At 48.0% G+C, this 18,304-nt stretch overlaps 1 protein-coding gene across 14 annotated transcripts in view; it reads left to right on the forward strand.

Annotated features, from left to right (window-relative positions):
* The first annotated feature begins 2,920 nt into the window (after positions 1 to 2,920).
* The window catches only part of LOC137364437 (class I histocompatibility antigen, F10 alpha chain-like), a 40,090-nt gene continuing 24,706 nt past the window's right edge, over positions 2,921 to 18,304 (forward strand). For 13 of the 14 annotated variants that reach the window (XM_068027656.1, XM_068027651.1, XM_068027653.1 and 10 more), the window contains exons 1-4: positions 3,132 to 3,273; positions 9,820 to 10,080; positions 17,088 to 17,360; positions 17,900 to 18,175. In XM_068027656.1, coding sequence (XP_067883757.1) covers positions 3,225 to 3,273; positions 9,820 to 10,080; positions 17,088 to 17,360; positions 17,900 to 18,175 — 859 coding nt within the window. In that variant the 5' untranslated portion in view covers positions 3,132 to 3,224. Of the gene's footprint in view, positions 3,274 to 9,819; positions 10,081 to 17,087; positions 17,361 to 17,899; positions 18,176 to 18,304 lie in introns of all 14 variants that reach the window. The other variant, XM_068027664.1, reaches the window with a different exon arrangement.

Below are 18,304 nucleotides of genomic sequence, written 5' to 3' on the forward strand. Positions count from 1 at the left end.
TCCAACTGTAGGGAGCCCACTCCCTCCTCCCTAACCCATCACATTGGACCCTCACTCTCAACTGTGGGGAGACCACTCCCTCCTCCCTAACCCATCACATTGGACCCTCACTCTCAACTATGGGGAGCCCACTCCCTCCTCCCTAACCTATCACATCGGACCCTCACTCCAACTGTGGGGAGCCCACTCCCTCCTCCCTAACCCATCACATTGGACCCTCACTCCAACCGTAGGGAGCCCACTCCCTCCTCCCTAACCCATCACATTGGACCCTCACTCTCAACTGTGGGGAGACCACTCCCTCCTCCCTAACCTATCACATCGGACCCTCACTCTCAACTGTGGGGAGCCCACTCCCTCCTCCCTAACCCATCACATTGGACTCTCACTCCAACTGTGGGGAGACCACTCCCTCCTCCCTCAATCCTCCATCAGATTGGACCCTCACTCCAACTGTGGGGAGACCACTCCCTCCTCCCTAACCGATCACATCGGACCCTCACTCCAACTGTGGGGAGACCACTCCCTCCTCCCTAACCCATCACATTGGACCCTCACTCCAACTGTGGGGAGACCACTCCCTCCTCCCTAACCGATCACATCGGACACTCACTCCAACTGTGGGGAGACCACTCCCTCCTCCCTAACCCATCACATTGGACCCTCACTCCAACTGTGGGGAGACCACTCCCTCCTCCCTAACCCATCACATTGGACCCTCACTCCAACTGTGGGGAGACCACTCCCTCCTCCCTAACCGATCACATCGGACACTCACTCCAACTGTGGGGAGACCACTCCCTCCTCCCTAACCGATCACATCGGACACTCACTCCAACTGTGGGGAGACCACTCCCTCCTCCCTAACCTATCGCATCGGACCCTCACTCCAACTGTGGGGAGACCACTCCCTCCTCCCTAACCGATCACATCGGACACTCACTCCAACTGTGGGGAGACCACTCCCTCCTCCCTAACCGATCACATCGGACACTCACTCCAACTGTGGGGAGCCCACTCCCTCCTCTCTAACCCATCACATTGGACACTCACTCCAACTGTAGAGAGACCACTCCCTCCTCCCTAACCTATCACATCGGACCCTCACTCTCAACTATGGGGAGACCACTCCCTCCTCCCTAACCTATCACATCGGACCCTCACTCTCAACTGTGGGGAGCCCACTCCCTCCTCCCTAACTCATCACATCGGACCCTCACTCAACTGTGAGGAGCCCACTCCCTCCTCCCTAACCTATCACATCGGACCCTCACTCTCAACTGTGGGGAGACCACTCCCTCCTCCCTAACCGATCACATCGGACACTCACTCCAACTGTGGGGAGCCCACTCCCTCCTCCCTAACCTATCACATCGGACCCTCACTCAACTGTGGGGAGCCCACTCCCTCCTCCCTAACCTATCACATCGGACCCTCACTCCAACTGTAGGGAGCCCACTCCCTCCTCCCTAACCCATCACATTGGACCCTCACTCTCAACTGTGGGGAGACCACTCCCTCCTCCCTAACCCATCACATTGGACCCTCACTCTCAACTATGGGGAGACCACTCCCTCCTCCCTAACCTATCACATCGGACCCTCACTCTCAACTGTGGGGAGCCCACTCCCTCCTCCCTAACCTATCGCATTGGACCCTCACTCTCAACTGTGGGGAGACCACTCCCTCCTCCCTAACCCATCACATTGGACCCTCACTCCTGACTATGAGGAGGCCTCTCCTTCTCTATTGGGATTCTCTGTTGGCCATGCCTCCTTCTGTTGATCTTGACTGTAGGGTAATGGGAGGCCCTCAGCTTGCTGCAGCCACTCTCTCAGTAATCTTCTCCATGTTCAGCAGAGTTTCTAATCGCTCAATCTGTTGTCCAAAGCAGTGAATGTGATCACTTTCTCCTCCATCTCCTCCCTAGGGAGCTCGTCCAAAGTGTGGACCCCCTTTCTCTCCCAGATCTCCAATTCCTGTCCACATGACCTGGTTTATCACAGTTCGAGTAGTTCAGACTGTGTGTGGCTCGCTTGTGGACTGGCTCAGTCCCAGTCTCTGTCCCTAGTGGGACAAGGCTCGTCCACAGCTGAGACCTGCCTTTTCTGAGTCTCCGCTGCTCAAACTCACTCACCTGCTGGATGATCCCAACCTGGTGTCACCTCTTATCTAGCTTGTTCCCAGTCCAATCCTGTGTGGACCGACACTCCCACCTTCTCCTTTAGAATGGGAGATAATCAAACAAGGAATAAGGATTTAAATCTGGGGTCTGTCATGGCTGGTGCTCACTTCCCTTCTCCTCCTGTCACCCCTACTCCCAAGATATAAATGTTAAAGATGCTCTAGAATGTTTCAGGGCTCCTTGTCTTACTCCACCCGCCTGTGCTAATAGTTAGGCAGGGTCCATCCCTAAGATAGTCAGTATTGCCCTTGTCAGCAGGAACATCTCAATCAGTTGCATCTTCCAGCCCCTCCTGGACCATTCGCCGTTCCACCACACTTTTACATGTCTACTTTAAACCTGAGCAAACACGAGTTCCTGTTGACACTATTTGTGGTTTCCTGTATCTGGGGTTGACTTGGTCTGTGGTGCAGCCTTTAATGTTGCCTGTGTATCCTTTAGGTTACTTTTACAGCTACCTTCTCCCTTAACCCATTGTTTATCTTACAGTTTCCAATATCCCCTCCACACTGATTTGCCATCCTGCTTATTGACATTGGAGTGTCACTGGTCTTCCTTGGAGGTAGACTCACTCTGCAAACCTTTCCCTTTTTCAATTCACAGCTCCTGGTTTCTAAATCTTTTTCGCCCAGAGACTACTGTAGTTTTATTCTGATTGGACACAAATATGCCAACGAACCAATCAGTATGCAGCAGTCTGAATAACCAACAACATCTTCTGATTTAATGCAATCAGCACTGGGCACAGCTCACAGACCCAGAACACGGGGCAGAGGAATCACACAGTCTGAACTGGACACAGCTCACAGACCCAGAACACGGGGCAGAGAAATCACACAGTCTGAACTGGGCACAGCTCACAGACCCAGAACACGGGGCAGAGGAATCACACAGTCTGAACTGGACACAGCTCACAGACCCAGAACACGGGGCAGAGGAATCACACAGTCTGAACTGGACACAGCTCAGAGCCCGAGACAGTATTTGGGAAAAGGATTCCCCACAAACTGTTCATCCCAGACTGTTGAGGGAAGCAACAATGATTGGAGTGATAGAACTGGTCCTCCTGTGTGGAGGAGTCTCTGCAGGTGAGTAATGGGGACTGAGAGGGTCTCAGTGCCAGGCTGGGTACTGGGGCATTAACCCTTGGTCAGTGGGTAATGGGCTCTGAGAGGACTCAGTGCCAGGCTGGGTACTGGGGCATTAACCCTTGGTCAGTGGGTAATGGGCTCTGAGAGGGTTTCAGTGCTAGACTGGGCACTGGGACTGGAGAATGGAGAGAGACTTTAGGGGGAGTGAGGGACATGGGACTGCAGAATGGAGATAGAGAGAGAGAACGATAGCAACAGCATTTGTATTTGATCATAATTGATTTGTACCTCAACTTCATTTACCATTTCCACCTCTGTAATATCACCCTCTCTCAGCTCTTCTGCTGCTGAAACCTCATCCATGTCTTTGTTACTTTCAGACGTCACTATTCTAACACATTCCTGACTTGCCTCTCACATTCTACCCTCTGTAACCTTGCGGTCATCCAAAACCTTGCTGCCCATTTCCTAACTTGCACCAAATCCCATTCACCCATCACCCCTGTGCTCACTGACCTACACTCGCACCCAGTTAAACAAATATCAATTTGAAAATTCTCATCCATATTTTCAAATCCCTCCATGGCTTCGTCCCTTCCAACCTCTGTAACACCCTCCGGTTCCACAACCCTCTGAGATATCTGTACTGCTCTAATTCTGGCCTCTGGAACATCCCTGATTTTAAACGTTCCACCATTGGTGCCCTTACCTTTGATTGACAAGGCCTCAGGCTCTGGAATTCCCTCCCTACACCTCTCCACCTCTCTAACTCACTTTCCTCCTTTAAGACACACCTGAAAACCTACCTCTTTAACCAAGCTTTTGATCCACTGTTCTAATATCTCCTTATGTGGCACTCTGTCATATTTTGTTTTGTAATGCCCCTGTGAAGCACTTTGGGATATTGTGTAATGTCACAGGCACTATATAAATACAAGTTCTTGTTGTTTCCCAGCTTTGCTCCATTATCCCTTGATACCCTTAGTGAACAAATATCTCTCATTTTGAAAACTCCAATTGATCCCCAGCATCCAGAGCCTTTTGATCGAGCGATTTCCAAATTTCCACTGGCCTTTGTGTGAAGAAGTCTTTCTTGACATCACCCCTGAACGGCATAGCTCCAATGTGAAGACTATATCCCCATATTCGTCATTCCCCCAATCAGGAAGTAGTTTTGCTGTATCTATTCTATCAAATTCTTGTAACATTTTAATCACTTCAATAATTCACCCTTTAATCTTCTAAACACGAGAGAATATGAGCCATATCTAAGCAATTTGTCCTGAACCCAATCAATCTGCCCTGTACCCACTCCAAGCCCAATAGATCATTCCAGAGGTGCAGTGTTCAGAACTAAACACAGCTCTCCAGATGTGCTCTAGCCAAAGCTCTGTTCAGCTGGAGCATAAATCCACCCCTATGGATAACAGGGGCTCTGTATTGTGTTGTGTTATGTTGGGGTTTATTTACAGGCCCTCTGTGATGTGTACTGGTTTATTTACAGAGGCTCTGAGTTATGTTGGGTTTTATTTACAGGATGCTCTGTTGTGTTGAGGTTTAGTTACAGGGACCATGTGTTGTGTTGGTGTTTATTTCCAGGGGCTCTGTGTTGTGTTGGGGTTTATTTACAGGGGCTCTGTGTTGTGCTGGGGTTTATTTACAGGGGCTCTGTGTTGTGCTGGGGTTTATTTCCAGGGGCTCTGTGTTGTGTTGGTGTTTATTTATAGGGGCTCTGTGTTGTGCTGGGGTTTATTTACAGGGGCTCTGTGTTGTGTTGGTGTTTATTTACAGGGGCTCTGTGTTGTGTTGTGTTTATTTACAGGGGCTCTGTGTTGTGTTGTGTTTATTTACAGGGGCTCTGTGTTGTGTTGGTGTTTATTTACAGGGGCTCTGTGTTGTATTGGTGTTAATTTCCAGGGGCTCTGTGTTTTATTGGGGTTTATTTACAGGGGCTCTGTGTTGTGCTGGGGTTTATTTACAGGGGCTCTGTGTTGTGTTGGTGTTTATTTATAGGGGCTCTGTGTTGTGCTGGGGTTTATTTACAGGGGCTCCGTGTTGTGTTGGTGTTTATTTTCAGGGGCTCTGTGTTGTGTTGTGTTTATTTACAGGGGCTCTGTGTTGTGTTGTGTTTATTTACAGGGGCTCTGTGTTGTGTTGGTGTTTATTTATAGGGGCTCTGTGTTGTATTGGTATTAATTTCCAGGGGCTCTGTGTTATGTTGGGGTTTATTTATAGGGGCTCTGTGTTGTGCTGGGGTTTATTTATAAGGGCTCTGTGTTGTGTTGGGGTTTATTTCCAGGGGCTCTGTGTTGTATTGGTGTTAATTTCCAGGGGCTCTGTGTTATGTTGGGGTTTATTTATAGGGGCTCTGTGTTGTGCTGGGGTTTATTTATAAGGGCTCTGTGTTGTGTTGGGGTTTATTTCCAGGGGCTCTGTTTTGTGTTGGTGTTTATTTATAGGGGCTCTGTGTTTTATTGGGGTTTATTTCCAGGGGCTCTGTGTTGTGTTGGTGTTTATTTACAGGGGCTCTGTGTTGCATTGGTGTTAATTTCCAGGGGCTATGTGTTATGTTGGGGTTTATTTATAGGGGCTCTGTGTTGTGTTGGGGTATAATTACAGGGGCTCTGTGTTGTGCTGGGGTTTATTTATAGGGGCTCTGTGTTGTGTTGGGGTTTATTTCCAGGAGCTCTGTTTTGTGTTGGTGTTTATTTATAGGGGCTCTGTGTTTTATTGGGATTTATTTACAGGGGCTCTGTGTTGTGTTGGTGTTTATTTACAGGGGCTCTGTGTTGTATTGATGTTAATTTCCAGGGGCTCTGTGTTATGTTGGGGTTTATTTATAGGGGCTCTGTGTTTTATTGGGGTTTATTTACAGGGGCTCTGTGTTGTGTTGGTGTTTATTTACAGGGGCTCTGTGTTGTGTTGGTGTTTATTTACAGGGGCTCTGTGTTGTGTTGGTGTTTATTTATAGGGGCTCTGTGTTGTATTGATGTTAATTTCCAGGGGCTCTGTGTTGTGTTGTATTTATTTACAGGGGCTCTGTGTTGTGTTGGTGTTTATTTACAGGGGCTCTGTGTTGTGTTGGTGTTTATTTACAGGGGCTCTGTGTTGTGTTGGTGTTTATTTATAGGGGCTCTGTGTTGTGTTGGTGTTTATTTCCAGGGGCTCTGTGTTGTGTTGGTGTTTATTTACAGGGGCTCTATGTTGTGTTGTGTGGGTGTTTATTTCCAGGGGCTCTGTGTTGTGTTGGGGTTTATTTACAGGGCCTCTATGTTGTGTTGTGTCGGTGTTTATTTCCAGGGGCTCTGTGTTGTGTTGGGGTTTATTTACAGGGGCTCTGTGTTGTGTTGGTGTTTATTCATATGGGCTCTATTTTGTGTTGCTTGGATGCATCTTTGGGTTCATATACTGTCACTGTGGGTTTTGTGTTTGGGCTTCTTGCCCTGATGTCACTCTCTATATATGTATGGCATTGCTGTTTTAGGCTTTATGCTCTGATATCTGTGGGAGATGGGGTGTCTGTGTGAGCGCGCAGTTGAGGATTTGGGGTTCATCTCCTGATGTCCCTCTGTCGCTCTCTGTGGCCTTGATGTTTTGGGGTTCATGCCCTGATGTCTCTCTCTCTCTCTCTCTCTGTGGTGTTGGTGTTTTGGGGTTCATGCCCTGATGTCTCTCTCTCTCTCTCTCTCTCTGGGGTTGATGTTTTGGGGTTCATGCCCTGATGTCTCTCTCTCTCTCTCTCTCTGGGGTTGGTGTTTTGGGGTTCATGCCCTGATGTCTCTCTCTCTCTCTCTCTCTCTCTGTGGTGTTGGTGTTTTGGGGTTCATGCCCTGATGTCTCTCTCTCTCTCTCTTTCTCTCTCTGGAGTTGGTGTTTTGGGGTTCATGCCCTGATCTCTCTCTCTCTCTCTCTCTCTCTCTCTGGGGTTGGTGTTTTGGGGTTCATGCCCTGATGTCTCTCTCTCTCTCTCTCTCTCTGGGGTTGTTGTTTTGGGGTTCATGCCCTGATGTCTCTCTCTCTCTCTCTGGGGTTGGTGTTTTGGGGTTCATGCCCTGATGTCTCTCTCTCTCTCTGTGGGGTTGATGTTTTGGGGTTCATGCCCTGATGTCTCTCTCTCTCTCTGTGGGGTTGTTGTTTTGGGGTTCATGCCCTGATGTCTCTCTCTCTCTCTCTGGGGTTGGTGTTTTGGGGTTCATGCCCTGATGTCTCTCTCTCTCTCTCTGTGGGGTTGATGTTTTGGGGTTCATGCCCTGATCTCTCTCTCTCTCTCTCTCTGTGGGGTTGATGTTTTGGGGTTCATGCCCTGATGTCTTTCTCTCTCTCTCTTTGTGCGTTTGGTGTTTCAGCGTTCATGCCCTGATGTCTTTCTCTCTCTGTGGGGTTGTTGATTTGGGGTTCATGCCCTGATGTCTCTCTCTCTCTCTCTCTCTCTCTGTGGGGTTGTTGTTTTGGGGTTCATGCCCTGATGTCTCTCTCTCTGTGGGGTTGATGTTTTGGGGTTCATGCCCTGATGTCTCTCTTTCTCTGTGGGGTTGGTGTTTTGGGGTTCATGCCCTGATGTCTCTCTCTCTCTGTGGGGTTGGTGTTTTGGGGTTCATGCCCTGATGTCTCTCTCTCTCTCTCTGTGGGGTTGATGTTTTGGGGTTCATGCCCTGATGTCTCTCTCTCTGTGGGGTTGTTGTTTTGGGGTTCATGCCCTGATGTCTCTCTTTCTCTGTGGGGTTGATGTTTTGGGGTTCATGCCCTGCTGTCTCTCTCTCTCTGTGGGGTTGGTGATTTGGGGTTCATGCCCTGATGTCTCTCTTTCTCTGTGGGGTTGGTATTTTGGGGTTCATGCCCTGATGTCTTTCTCTCTCTCTCTTTGTGGGGTTGGTGTTTTGGGGTTCATGCCCTGATGTGTCTCTCTGTGCGGTTGATGTTTTGGGGTTCATGCCCTGATGTCTTTCTCTCTCTCTCTCTGTGGGGTTGGTGATTTGGGGTTCATGCCCTGATGTCTCTCTTTCTCTGTGGGGTTGGTATTTTGGGGTTCATGCCCTGATGTCTTTCTCTCTCTGTGGGGTTGATGTTTTGGGGTTCATGCCCTGATGTCTCTCTTTCTCTCTCTGTGGGGTTGGTGTTTTAGGGTTCATGCCCTGATGTCTCTCTCTCTTTCTCTCTGTGGGGTTGATGTTTTGGGGTTCATGCCCTGATGTCTCTCTCTCTCTCTCTCACTCTGTGTGGTGTTGATGATTTGGGGTTCATGCCCTGATGTCTCTCTCTGTGAGGTTGGTGTTTTGGGGTTCATGCCCTGATGTCTCTCTCTCTCTCTCTCTGTTGGGTTTGTGTTTTGGGGTTCATGCCCTGATGTCTCTCTCTCTCTCTCTCGCTCTGTGGGGTTGTGTTTTGGGGTTCATGCCCTGATGTCTCTCTCTGTGGTGTTGATGTTTTGAGGTTGATGCCCTGATGTCTCTCTCTCTCTCTCTCTCTCTCTGTGAGGTTGGTGTTTTGGGGTTCATGCCCTGATGTCTCTCTCTCTCTCTCTCTGTTGGGTTTGTGTTTTGGGGTTTATGCCCTGATGTCTCTCTCTTTCTCTCTCTGTTGGGTTTGTGTTTTGGGGTTTATGCCCTGATGTCTCTCTCTGTGGTGTTGATGATTTGAGGTTGATGCCCTGATGTCTCTCTCTCTCTCTCTGTTGGGTTTGTGTTTTGGGGTTCATGCCCTGATGTCTCTCTCTCTGTGGGGCTGTTGATTTGGGGTTCATGCCCTGAGCTCTCTCTCTGTGCAGTTGGTGTTTTAGCGTTGATGCCCTGATGTCTTTCTATCTCTGTGGGGTTGATGTTTTGGGGTTGATGCCCTGATGTCTCTCTCTCTCTCTCTCTCTCTGTTGGGTTTGTGTTTTGGGGTTCATGCTCTGATGTCTCACTCGCTCTGTGGGGTTGGTGATTTGGGGTTCATGCCCTGATGTCTCTCTCTCTCTCTCTCTCTCTCTCTGTTGGGTTTGTGTTTTGGGGTTCATGCTCTGATGTCTCACTCGCTCTGTGGGGTTGGTGTTTTGGGGTTCATGCCCTGATGTCTCTCTCTCGCTCTGTGGGGTTGGTGATTTGGGGTTCATGCTCTGATGTCTCTCTCTCTCTCTCTCTCTCTCTCTCTGTGGGGTTGATGTTTTGGGGTTCATGCCCTGATGTCTCTCTCTCTCTCTCTCTGTTGGGTTTGTGTTTTGGGGTTCATGCTCTGATGTCTCACTCGCTCTGTGGGGTTGGTGATTTGGGGTTGATGCCCTGATGTCTCTCTCTCTCTCTCTCTCTGTGGTGTTGATGTTTTCGTGTTCATGCCCTGATGTCTCTCTCTCTTTCTCTCTGTTGGGTTGGTGTTTTGGGGTTCATGCTCTGATGTCTCTCTCTCTCTCTCTCTGTTGGGTTTGTGTTTTGGGGTTCATGCTCTGATGTCTCACTCGCTCTGTGGGGTTGGTGATTTGGAGTTGATGCCCTGATGTCTCTCTCTCTCTCTTTCTCTCTGTTGGGTTGGTGTTTTGGGGTTCATGCCTGATGTCTTTCTGTGTTTCAGGATCTCACTCTCTCCGGTATTTCTACACGGCAATGACCCCGATTCCTGGTCTGCCAGAGTTTGTGGCCGTCGGTTATGTGGACGATGCTACGATTGATTACTACGACAGCAATCTTCAGGAAGTAATCTCTCGGCAGCAGTGGATGGCGGAGAGTCAGGGCCCTGAGTACTGGGAACAGCAGACACAGATCCTGCGGAGTTCGGAGCACATTGGACAGACCAATATTCAGACCGCCTTAAACCGGACCAACCAGACGGGTGGTGAGACCTTGCCCTCCCACAATGCTCTCTATTCCCGCACCACTGTTTCTCTCTACATTTTCCTCATGTCTATTTACTGTCTCATATTCCTAAATTCAAGCCTCACCGTGTCTCTCTATTCCCCACCGTTGTGTCTATTTCCCCCTCCCATATTTGTCTATTCCACCACCCTGTCTCTCTATTCCTCTCTCCGTGTCTCTCTATTCCCCCATCTCTCTCTATTCCCCTCCAAGTCTCTCTTTTCCACCAAGGTGTCTTCCTATTGGACCCCCATCTCTCAATTGCCTCCTCCCCCACATCTCTCTCTACACCACTCTGTGCCTCTCTACTCCACCCCAGTGTCTCTCTATTCCCAACCCCCAACCCCTCCCCCCCCCGCCCCCCAAACCCCATCATGTCTCTCTATTCCCTCCAAGTCTCACTGTTCCACTACGGTGTCTTTCTATTAGACCCCAGTCTCTCAACTGCCTCCCCCACAATGTTTCTCTATACACCCATCCGTCTCTCTCTCTCTCTATGCCCCCCGTGTCTCTGTATTTCACCCCTTTGCTGCTCTATTTTCACCCCAGTAACTCTCTATATCCCCTCCCATGTCTCTCTATTCCTCCATCTGTCTTTATTCTACCCCCATGTCTCTCTATTCCTCCCTCCCGTATCTCTCTATTCCCCCCACATATCTATTTGACACTCCATGCCTTCATAGTGAGAGGATTCGAGTACAGAAGCAGGGATGTCTTGTTGCAATTATACAGGGCCTTGGTGAGGCCACACCTGAAATATTGTGAGCAGTTTTGGTCTCCTTATCTGAGGAAGGATGTTCTTGCTATAGAGGGAGTGCAGCAAAGGTTTAACAGACTGATTCCTGGGATGGCGGGACTGAGGTATGAGGAAAGATTAAGTCGCTAAGGATTATATTCGCTGGAGTTCAGAAGAGTGAGGGAGAATCTCATACAAACCTATAAAATTCTAACAGGGCTTGAACCTTTCAGGACTGAGATGTGGAGAACTTTCTTTACCCAGAGAATGGTGAGCCTGTGGAATTCACTACCACAGAAAGCAGTTGAGGCCAAAACATTGTATGTTTTCAAGAAGGAGTTAGATATAGCTCTTGGGTCTAAAGGGATCAAAGGGTATGGGGCGAAAGCGGGACCAGGTTACTGAGTTGGATTTAGATTTAGATTTAGAGATACAGCACTGAAACAGGCCCTTCGGCCCACCGAGTCTGTGCCGACCATTAACCACCCATTTATACTAATCCTATACATATTTCTACTACATCCCCCACCTGTCTCTATATTTCCCTACCACCTACCTATACTAGGGGCAATTTATAATGGCCAATTTACCTATCAACCTGCAAGTCTATTGGCTGTGGGAGGAAACCGGAGCACCCGGAGAAAACCCACGCAGACACAGGGAGAACTTGCAAACTTCACACAGGCAGTACCCAGAATTGAACCCAGGTCGCTGGAGCTGTGAGGCTGCGGTGCTAACCACAGCGATCAGCTATGATCATAATGAATGGTGGAGCAGGCTCGAAGGGCCGAATGTCCTACTCCTGCTCCAATTTTCTATGTTTCTATGTATGTTTCTATTCCCCCAACTCCCCTGGTTTTTCTCAACTCCCGTGTCACTATCCCACCACGCACACCCCCCCCCCCCCCACCGTCTCTCTCTGAACCCTCCCCATGTCCCTCTTTTCCCCTCCTGTGTCTCTCTTTTCCCCTCCTGTGTCTCTCTATCTATTCCCCTCCTGTGTCTCTCTATCTTTTCCCCTCCTATGTCTCTCGATCTATTCCGCTCCTGTGTCTCACTATTCCCCTCCATATCTATTTCCCATCCCATTTCTAACTGTTCCCCCACCCTCCCTAGTTTTTCTCTTCTTCCCACACCCTGTTTCTCTCTCTCTCTCTCTCTTCACTCCTCATGCCTTTCTGTTCCCCTGGGGAGAATTTTACAGACCCCCTGACATCAGGGGTTGTGGTGTGGGGAGTCCGGAAAATGCCTGAGGGACAGGCTCACCACAGACCATGATGCCGGGAAGGCCTGGCCCGATATTGCCGGCGGTGACGAGGCCTCATGGCGGCACTCCCACCGCTTGGCGTCGGGAGCCCAATTTAAATACATAAATTAATTTAAATAAACAAAGAAATTCCCTTTACACTCCCGCCGTCTGTCCTGGTGTGATATTTGTGTCAGTGGCCGGCAATCCCACACCTTCGGATCCCCGTCCAGGGATTAAAGGCGGAACACTGGTGGAGAGGGCGGAGCAGGTGTGTTTCTCTGTGTGGAGAGGAGGGAGTTGGGTCACAGTTATCTCATTGGTGCAGGGGATGGGGGGGAAGGGGTGAAGTGTAAAGTTGATGCACATTGTGGGGGGAAGGTCAGGTGCGCAAGGTAACTGTTTTGTAGGGGGAGAGGGCTGGTAATTTAATCGATGGTTATTGGGGGGGGTTGGTGGGAGAGGGGCAAGATCAATTTATTTAATTTTTAAAAATCAATCGCTCTTTAAATATTTAAATTGAAATCTAGGGTTGGAAGCCCTTTAAAAATGGCCTCAGCGCCTGCACAAAAGTAGCTGACGCTGTTGCCGGGGACGGACAGCCGCCCTCTCCATGTCATCGTGGTGGGCGGTCCGAATCGGCTATTTAAATGAGCCGCCGCACTTAATATCGCGGGGGCTGTGCAATGTGCAGCCCGCCCTGCTTTCGCCCACCGCCGATTATGGTGACAGGACTATAAATTTCAGCCCCCTGTGTCTCTCTACTCCCCCAACTCGTCTCTCTCTGTTCCCCTACCCCTGCTGTGTCTCAAAAGAACTTAAGAAATAGGAGCAAGAATAGACTATTGAGCCTTTTCCAACATTTAAAAGATCATGGCTGATCTTCTATCTCAATTCCACCTTCCTGCACCGTCCTCCCCTCCCTTCATTCCCTTTGCACCCAAAAATCTATCAACCTTTGTCTTGAATCTACTCAATGAGTGAGCATCCACAGTTCTTTAGGGTGGAGAATTCCAAAGATTCACAACCTTCTGCATGAAGACATTTTTTTTTCAACTCAATCTACAATGACCAACTCCTTATTCTGAGACTGTGACCCCGTATTCTAGATTCCCCGAACAGGGGAATCAACCTCTCAGTGTCTACTCTGTCAAGCCCCTTCAGAATCTTGTATATTCCAATTAGATCACTTCCCATTCTTCTAAATTCCAGGGAATATAGGTCTACCATACTCAATTTCTTCTTATAGGCCAATTAACTGCAATCAGTCTAGAGAACCTTTGTTATACTCCATCTCGGGCAAGTACGTTCTTTCCTTAAACTGCACACAATATTCCAGGTGTGACCTCAACTATACCCTGTGTAATTGTAGTTATCATATCGAAGGTAGAAAAAGTAAACTCACTATTTAAGAAAGGAGGGAGAGAGAAAATAGGTAACTACAGACATGTTAGCCCGACATTAGTAGGGGAAATGCTAGAATCTATTATAAAGGATGTGATAACTGGTCACTTAGAAAATAATGGTAGGATTGGGCAGAGTCACCATGGATTTATGAAAGGAAAATTATGTTTGACAAACCTGTTGGAATATTTTGAGGATGTAATTAGCAGGATAGATGAGGCGGAACCGGAGGATGTGGTGTATTTGGATTGTCAGAAGGCATTCGATAAGGTCCCACACAAGAGTAAGTAAGCAAAATTAGAGCACATGGGATTGGGGGTAATATACTGGCATGGACTGAGAATTGGTTAATGACCAGAAAACATGGAGTAGGAATAAATGGGCCATTTTCAGGTTGGCAGGCTGTGACTACTGGGGTATGGCAGGAATCAGTGCTTGGATCCCAGCTATTCACAATCTATATCAATGATTTGGATATAGGGACCAAATGTAATATTTCCAATTATGCTGATGACACAAAACTAGGAGGCAATGTGAGTTGTGAGGAGCATACAAAGAGGCTTCAAGGGGATTTAGATAGGCTAAGTGAATGGACAAGAACATGACAGGTGGAATATAATGTGGATCCAGAGTATTTCTTAAATGGTGAGAGAATGGGAAGTGTTGATGTCCAAAGGGACCTGGGTCTCCTTGTTCATCAGTCACTAAAAAGTAACATGCAGGTGTTTAAAAAAAAAACGCCACAGTATACAAGGCGATGGGCCAAGTGCTGGAAAATGGGATTAGAATAGTTAGGTGCTTGATGGCTAGTACGAACACGATGGGCCAAAGGGCCTATTTCTGTGCTGTAGAACTCTATGACTCTAGGTACAGCAAGCAATTAGGAAGGCAAATGGTATGTTGGCCTATATTGCAAGAGGATTTGAGTACAGGAGTGAAGATGTCTTGCTGCAATTTTATAGAGCCTTGGTGAGACCGTACCTGGAGTGTCGAGTATAGTTTTGGTCTCCTTGCCTCCGGAAGGATATACTTGCCATAGAGGGAGTGCAACGAAGGTTCACCAAACTGATTCCTGGGATGGTGGGATTGTCCTATGAGGAGAGATTGAGGAGACTGGGCCTGTATGCTCCTGAGTTTGGAAGAATGATCTCATTGAAGCATACAAAATTCTTCGAAGTCTCGACAAGGTTGATGCAGGATGGAGGTTTCCCCTGGCTGGGGAGTCTCAAACCAGCGGCCACAGTCTCAGATTAAGGATTAGGCCATTTAGGACTGAGATGAGGATGAATTTCTTCACTCAGAGGGTAGTAAATCTTAGGAATTCTCTAACCCAGCGGGCTGTGGAGGCTCAGTCATTGAGTGTGTTCAAGAGAGAGATTGATAGTTCTCTAGATATTGAAGATATCAATGAATATGGGGATAGTGCAGGAGGATGCCCTTAGGGTAGAAAATCAGCCATGATCTAGTTAAATGGTGGAGTAGGCTCAAGGGGCTGAATGGCCTACTCGCTCCAATTTCCTATGTTCTCTAATCTGATTGATTTAATTTAATTAAATCAGCTCATACACCAAGAGGATGCTGAACGACTTGGCCTCTAAAGCTTTGATAAAGTGAATAGTTTGAGCAATGCTGAGAAAGAGAAAGTAAAGCTCAGCCACGTCATTAGCAACCTCCTCATCCCTGAAGCATTTCCATCGTATTTTGGGGCATTCTTGCTCACCTAAACTCTGAAATGATCTTGTTCGAGTTTTCCAGCATTTCCACAATCTGTCAATAGCCAGCAGTAGAAAAAGCCACCTGATCACAACGTGCTTCAACAGATTGCACTCCTCCATGCCAACAAAGTCACAAAACTCCCTTAAATGCTCTGTTCTGATTGCAGAAGTGTGGAAGTGACCGTATACCTTGAGAATGATGGTTTTTTGTATCAACAGCGAGGTTTCAGATGATGTACCTTGTTGTATTATGCAAAATATGAGCCAAACAGTTGGCTGCAACTATGTCCGTTTGAGAGCCTTTTACTTCTTGGTAAATACTGTTGTGCTTTTCAGAATTAACACTTGTGTTGTCAGCCAAATACACGGAAAGTCTTCATGGGATGAGATCAAAGGCACTGAGTTTGGATCATTTTTCTGTTGCGATTGCTTCCCAGGTTTCCTGGCTATCAGTATAAAAATCCAACAGTAAATGCGGGATCCCCTTCTCAAAATTAAAATATCCCAAACCGAAGGGGAAACATTTTGTTTCACCCTTGTTTGACGCATCAATTGTCAAAGAAAATAAAAAGATCATCTGCTTTAATGCAATCCAAGTACTTCTGCATGAAGCTTCTCGCTCAGTGTTTTTGCCTTTGTTTCCCCACATGTCAGGTCTCTTGGTATGAAGGAGATTTCTTTGTCACCTTGTACTGCAGTCGATATTTCTATAAGACTGGTGATTCTTCACCGCGTGGCAGACATTTGTAGTTCAGCAGCAGTTACTTTATTGTTTTGAGGTGATGCAGATGATTTGAAAAAAAGACCTCAATGATGATGTACTTGCAAATTGGGTGCTCACTTTGTGTTTTTCCAACAAAATGTGTTGATCCACATCTCCCTTTCCTTGGTGGCTGACATTGGTATCACCTTGGTACAAAATGCAGAGTGTTTGATCCTCTCCCTTCCTGATTTTTTTTTTGCTATGAAATCACTTTCTTTTGACCATACTGCGTTGAACAATGTCTTTTGCTTGAGCATTTTGATGAACAAGACAATGGCTCCACTTTCATCACAGTACAAGCAACAGATATAGCGTTCGGGCGTCTAAAAGACAGGCACATGGTTAGGTCCAATAGGATCTTTGCGGGTACTCACAGGACCAATAGAATTCTGATTTTAAATGACACTGATATTAGCCAATGAAGACGAGAGGCTGGACATTTCCAAAGTAATGGATGCAGACCAAATGGCCACCCTACCACATTGTATTTCATCTGACATGTTCTTGCCTACTCTTGGTAATCAGTCCCCTAGGGCCCTAACCTGCCCTATCCCTCTGTGGAACTTTTTGTGTCTTGGGCCTAAATAGCTGAGACCCAAGTACTGATCCCTGTGGTACCCAACTCATTACAGCCTGCCATCCCGGAGATGACCCGTTTATTCCTACTCTCTGTTTTCTGTCCTTTAACTAATCCTCAAAGCCTTGAGTCCTAATTTAGTGGAAAAAAGCTCTTGGATGGCACCTCATTGAATGCTTTTTGAAAATTCAAATACACTACATCCATTGGTACCCCTTATTCATCTTATCAGTTACTTCTTCAAAAATCTCAAACATATTTTCCAAACACAATTTTTGTTTCAGACGTTCCAACCGTAATGGTCTCTCCACTATATAGTAAACAGAAGCCGGGAATTGGGTAGAGTGATGCACTTTGTTGTGGGGCTGAAAGACAGGACCAGCTCTTTACCAACTCCCAATCATTCCCGGCTTTCCCCCACCTCCCCTTCACTCTGCTCCTGGATCTGTTTGGCTGTGTGTGTTTCACTGACAGTTGTGGAAGGCAGTCAGAACTGTTGGCTCTCTGTTATTTGACTCTGATTGGCTGTGTGTGTTTGATTGACAGGGATCCACACAGTACAGGTGATGTATGGCTGTGAGCTGCGGGATGACGGGAGCACCAGCGGGTTCCATCAGGAAGGCTGGGACGGGCGGGATTACATCAGCTTTGATAAGGATAACATGGTGTGGGTAACACCGGTAAGCTGGGGACTGATTACCAAGAACAAGTGGGACCAGGACAAGGCCAGGAATCAGCAGAGGAAGGGTTACCTGGAGGGGACCTGCATCGAATGGCTGAAGAAGTACCTGAAACTTGGAGAAAAGGAACTGAGACACGGTGAGTGAGTGGATGGGGGTGGGGGGAGGGGGGAGAGTCAGTGAATGAGGTGGGACTGAGAGTCAGTGAGTGAGGGGGGTCTGAGAGTTAGTTAGTGGGGGGGGGGGACTGAGAGTCAGCGAGTGAGGGGGGACTGAGAGTCAGCGAGTGAGGGGGGACTGAGAGTCAGCGAGTAAGGTGGGACTGAGACTCAGCGAGTGAGGGGGGGACTGAGACTCAGCGAGTGAGGGGGGACTGAGAGTTGGTGAGTGAGGGGGACTGAGAGTCGGTGAGCGAGGGAGGAGGGACTGAGAGTCGGTGAGTGAGGGGGAAGGGACTGAGTGTTGGTGAGTAAAGGGGGGACTGAGAGTCGGTGAGTCAGAAGAGGTGACTGAGAGTCGGTGAGTCAGAAGAGGTGACTGAGAGTCAGGGTGTCTAAACCCCAGTTTAAAGGGGTATGTACCTTTCCCTGGGGTCAGGGGTCTAATCCCCAATTTAAAGGGATATTTGCCATTCCCTGTCTCTCACACTGACCTGCCTCTGATCTGTTTTACTCTCAGTTGCTCCTCAAGTGTTTCTTTCCGCGGACAAGGCATCAGCTGCTAAACCGACACAACTCTGCTGCCTCGTCACAGGATTTTACCCTCGCGATATCGAAGTCACCCTCTTGAGAAATGGCGCACCGATTGCAGACACATGTTCCACTGGCATCCTACCCAACCACGATGGCACCTACCAGCTCAGGAGATGGGTTCAGATCGCACCTGAGAATGGTGCCAACTATTCCTGTCAGTATGAGCAAAGCGAAAAAGAAGGAATGGAGATCCTAGACTGGGGTAAGAGGAACAGTGACTGTTTAGAATCACCTCTCCTCATTCTGCCTTCCAAAATCAATCACCTAACACTTCTCTGCATTAAACTGCATTTGTCACATGTCTGCCCATTTCACCAGTCTGTCTATGTCC

This window comes from Heterodontus francisci, unplaced genomic scaffold (genome assembly GCF_036365525.1).
Source record: "Heterodontus francisci isolate sHetFra1 unplaced genomic scaffold, sHetFra1.hap1 HAP1_SCAFFOLD_840, whole genome shotgun sequence".
NCBI lineage: Eukaryota > Metazoa > Chordata > Chondrichthyes > Heterodontiformes > Heterodontidae > Heterodontus > Heterodontus francisci.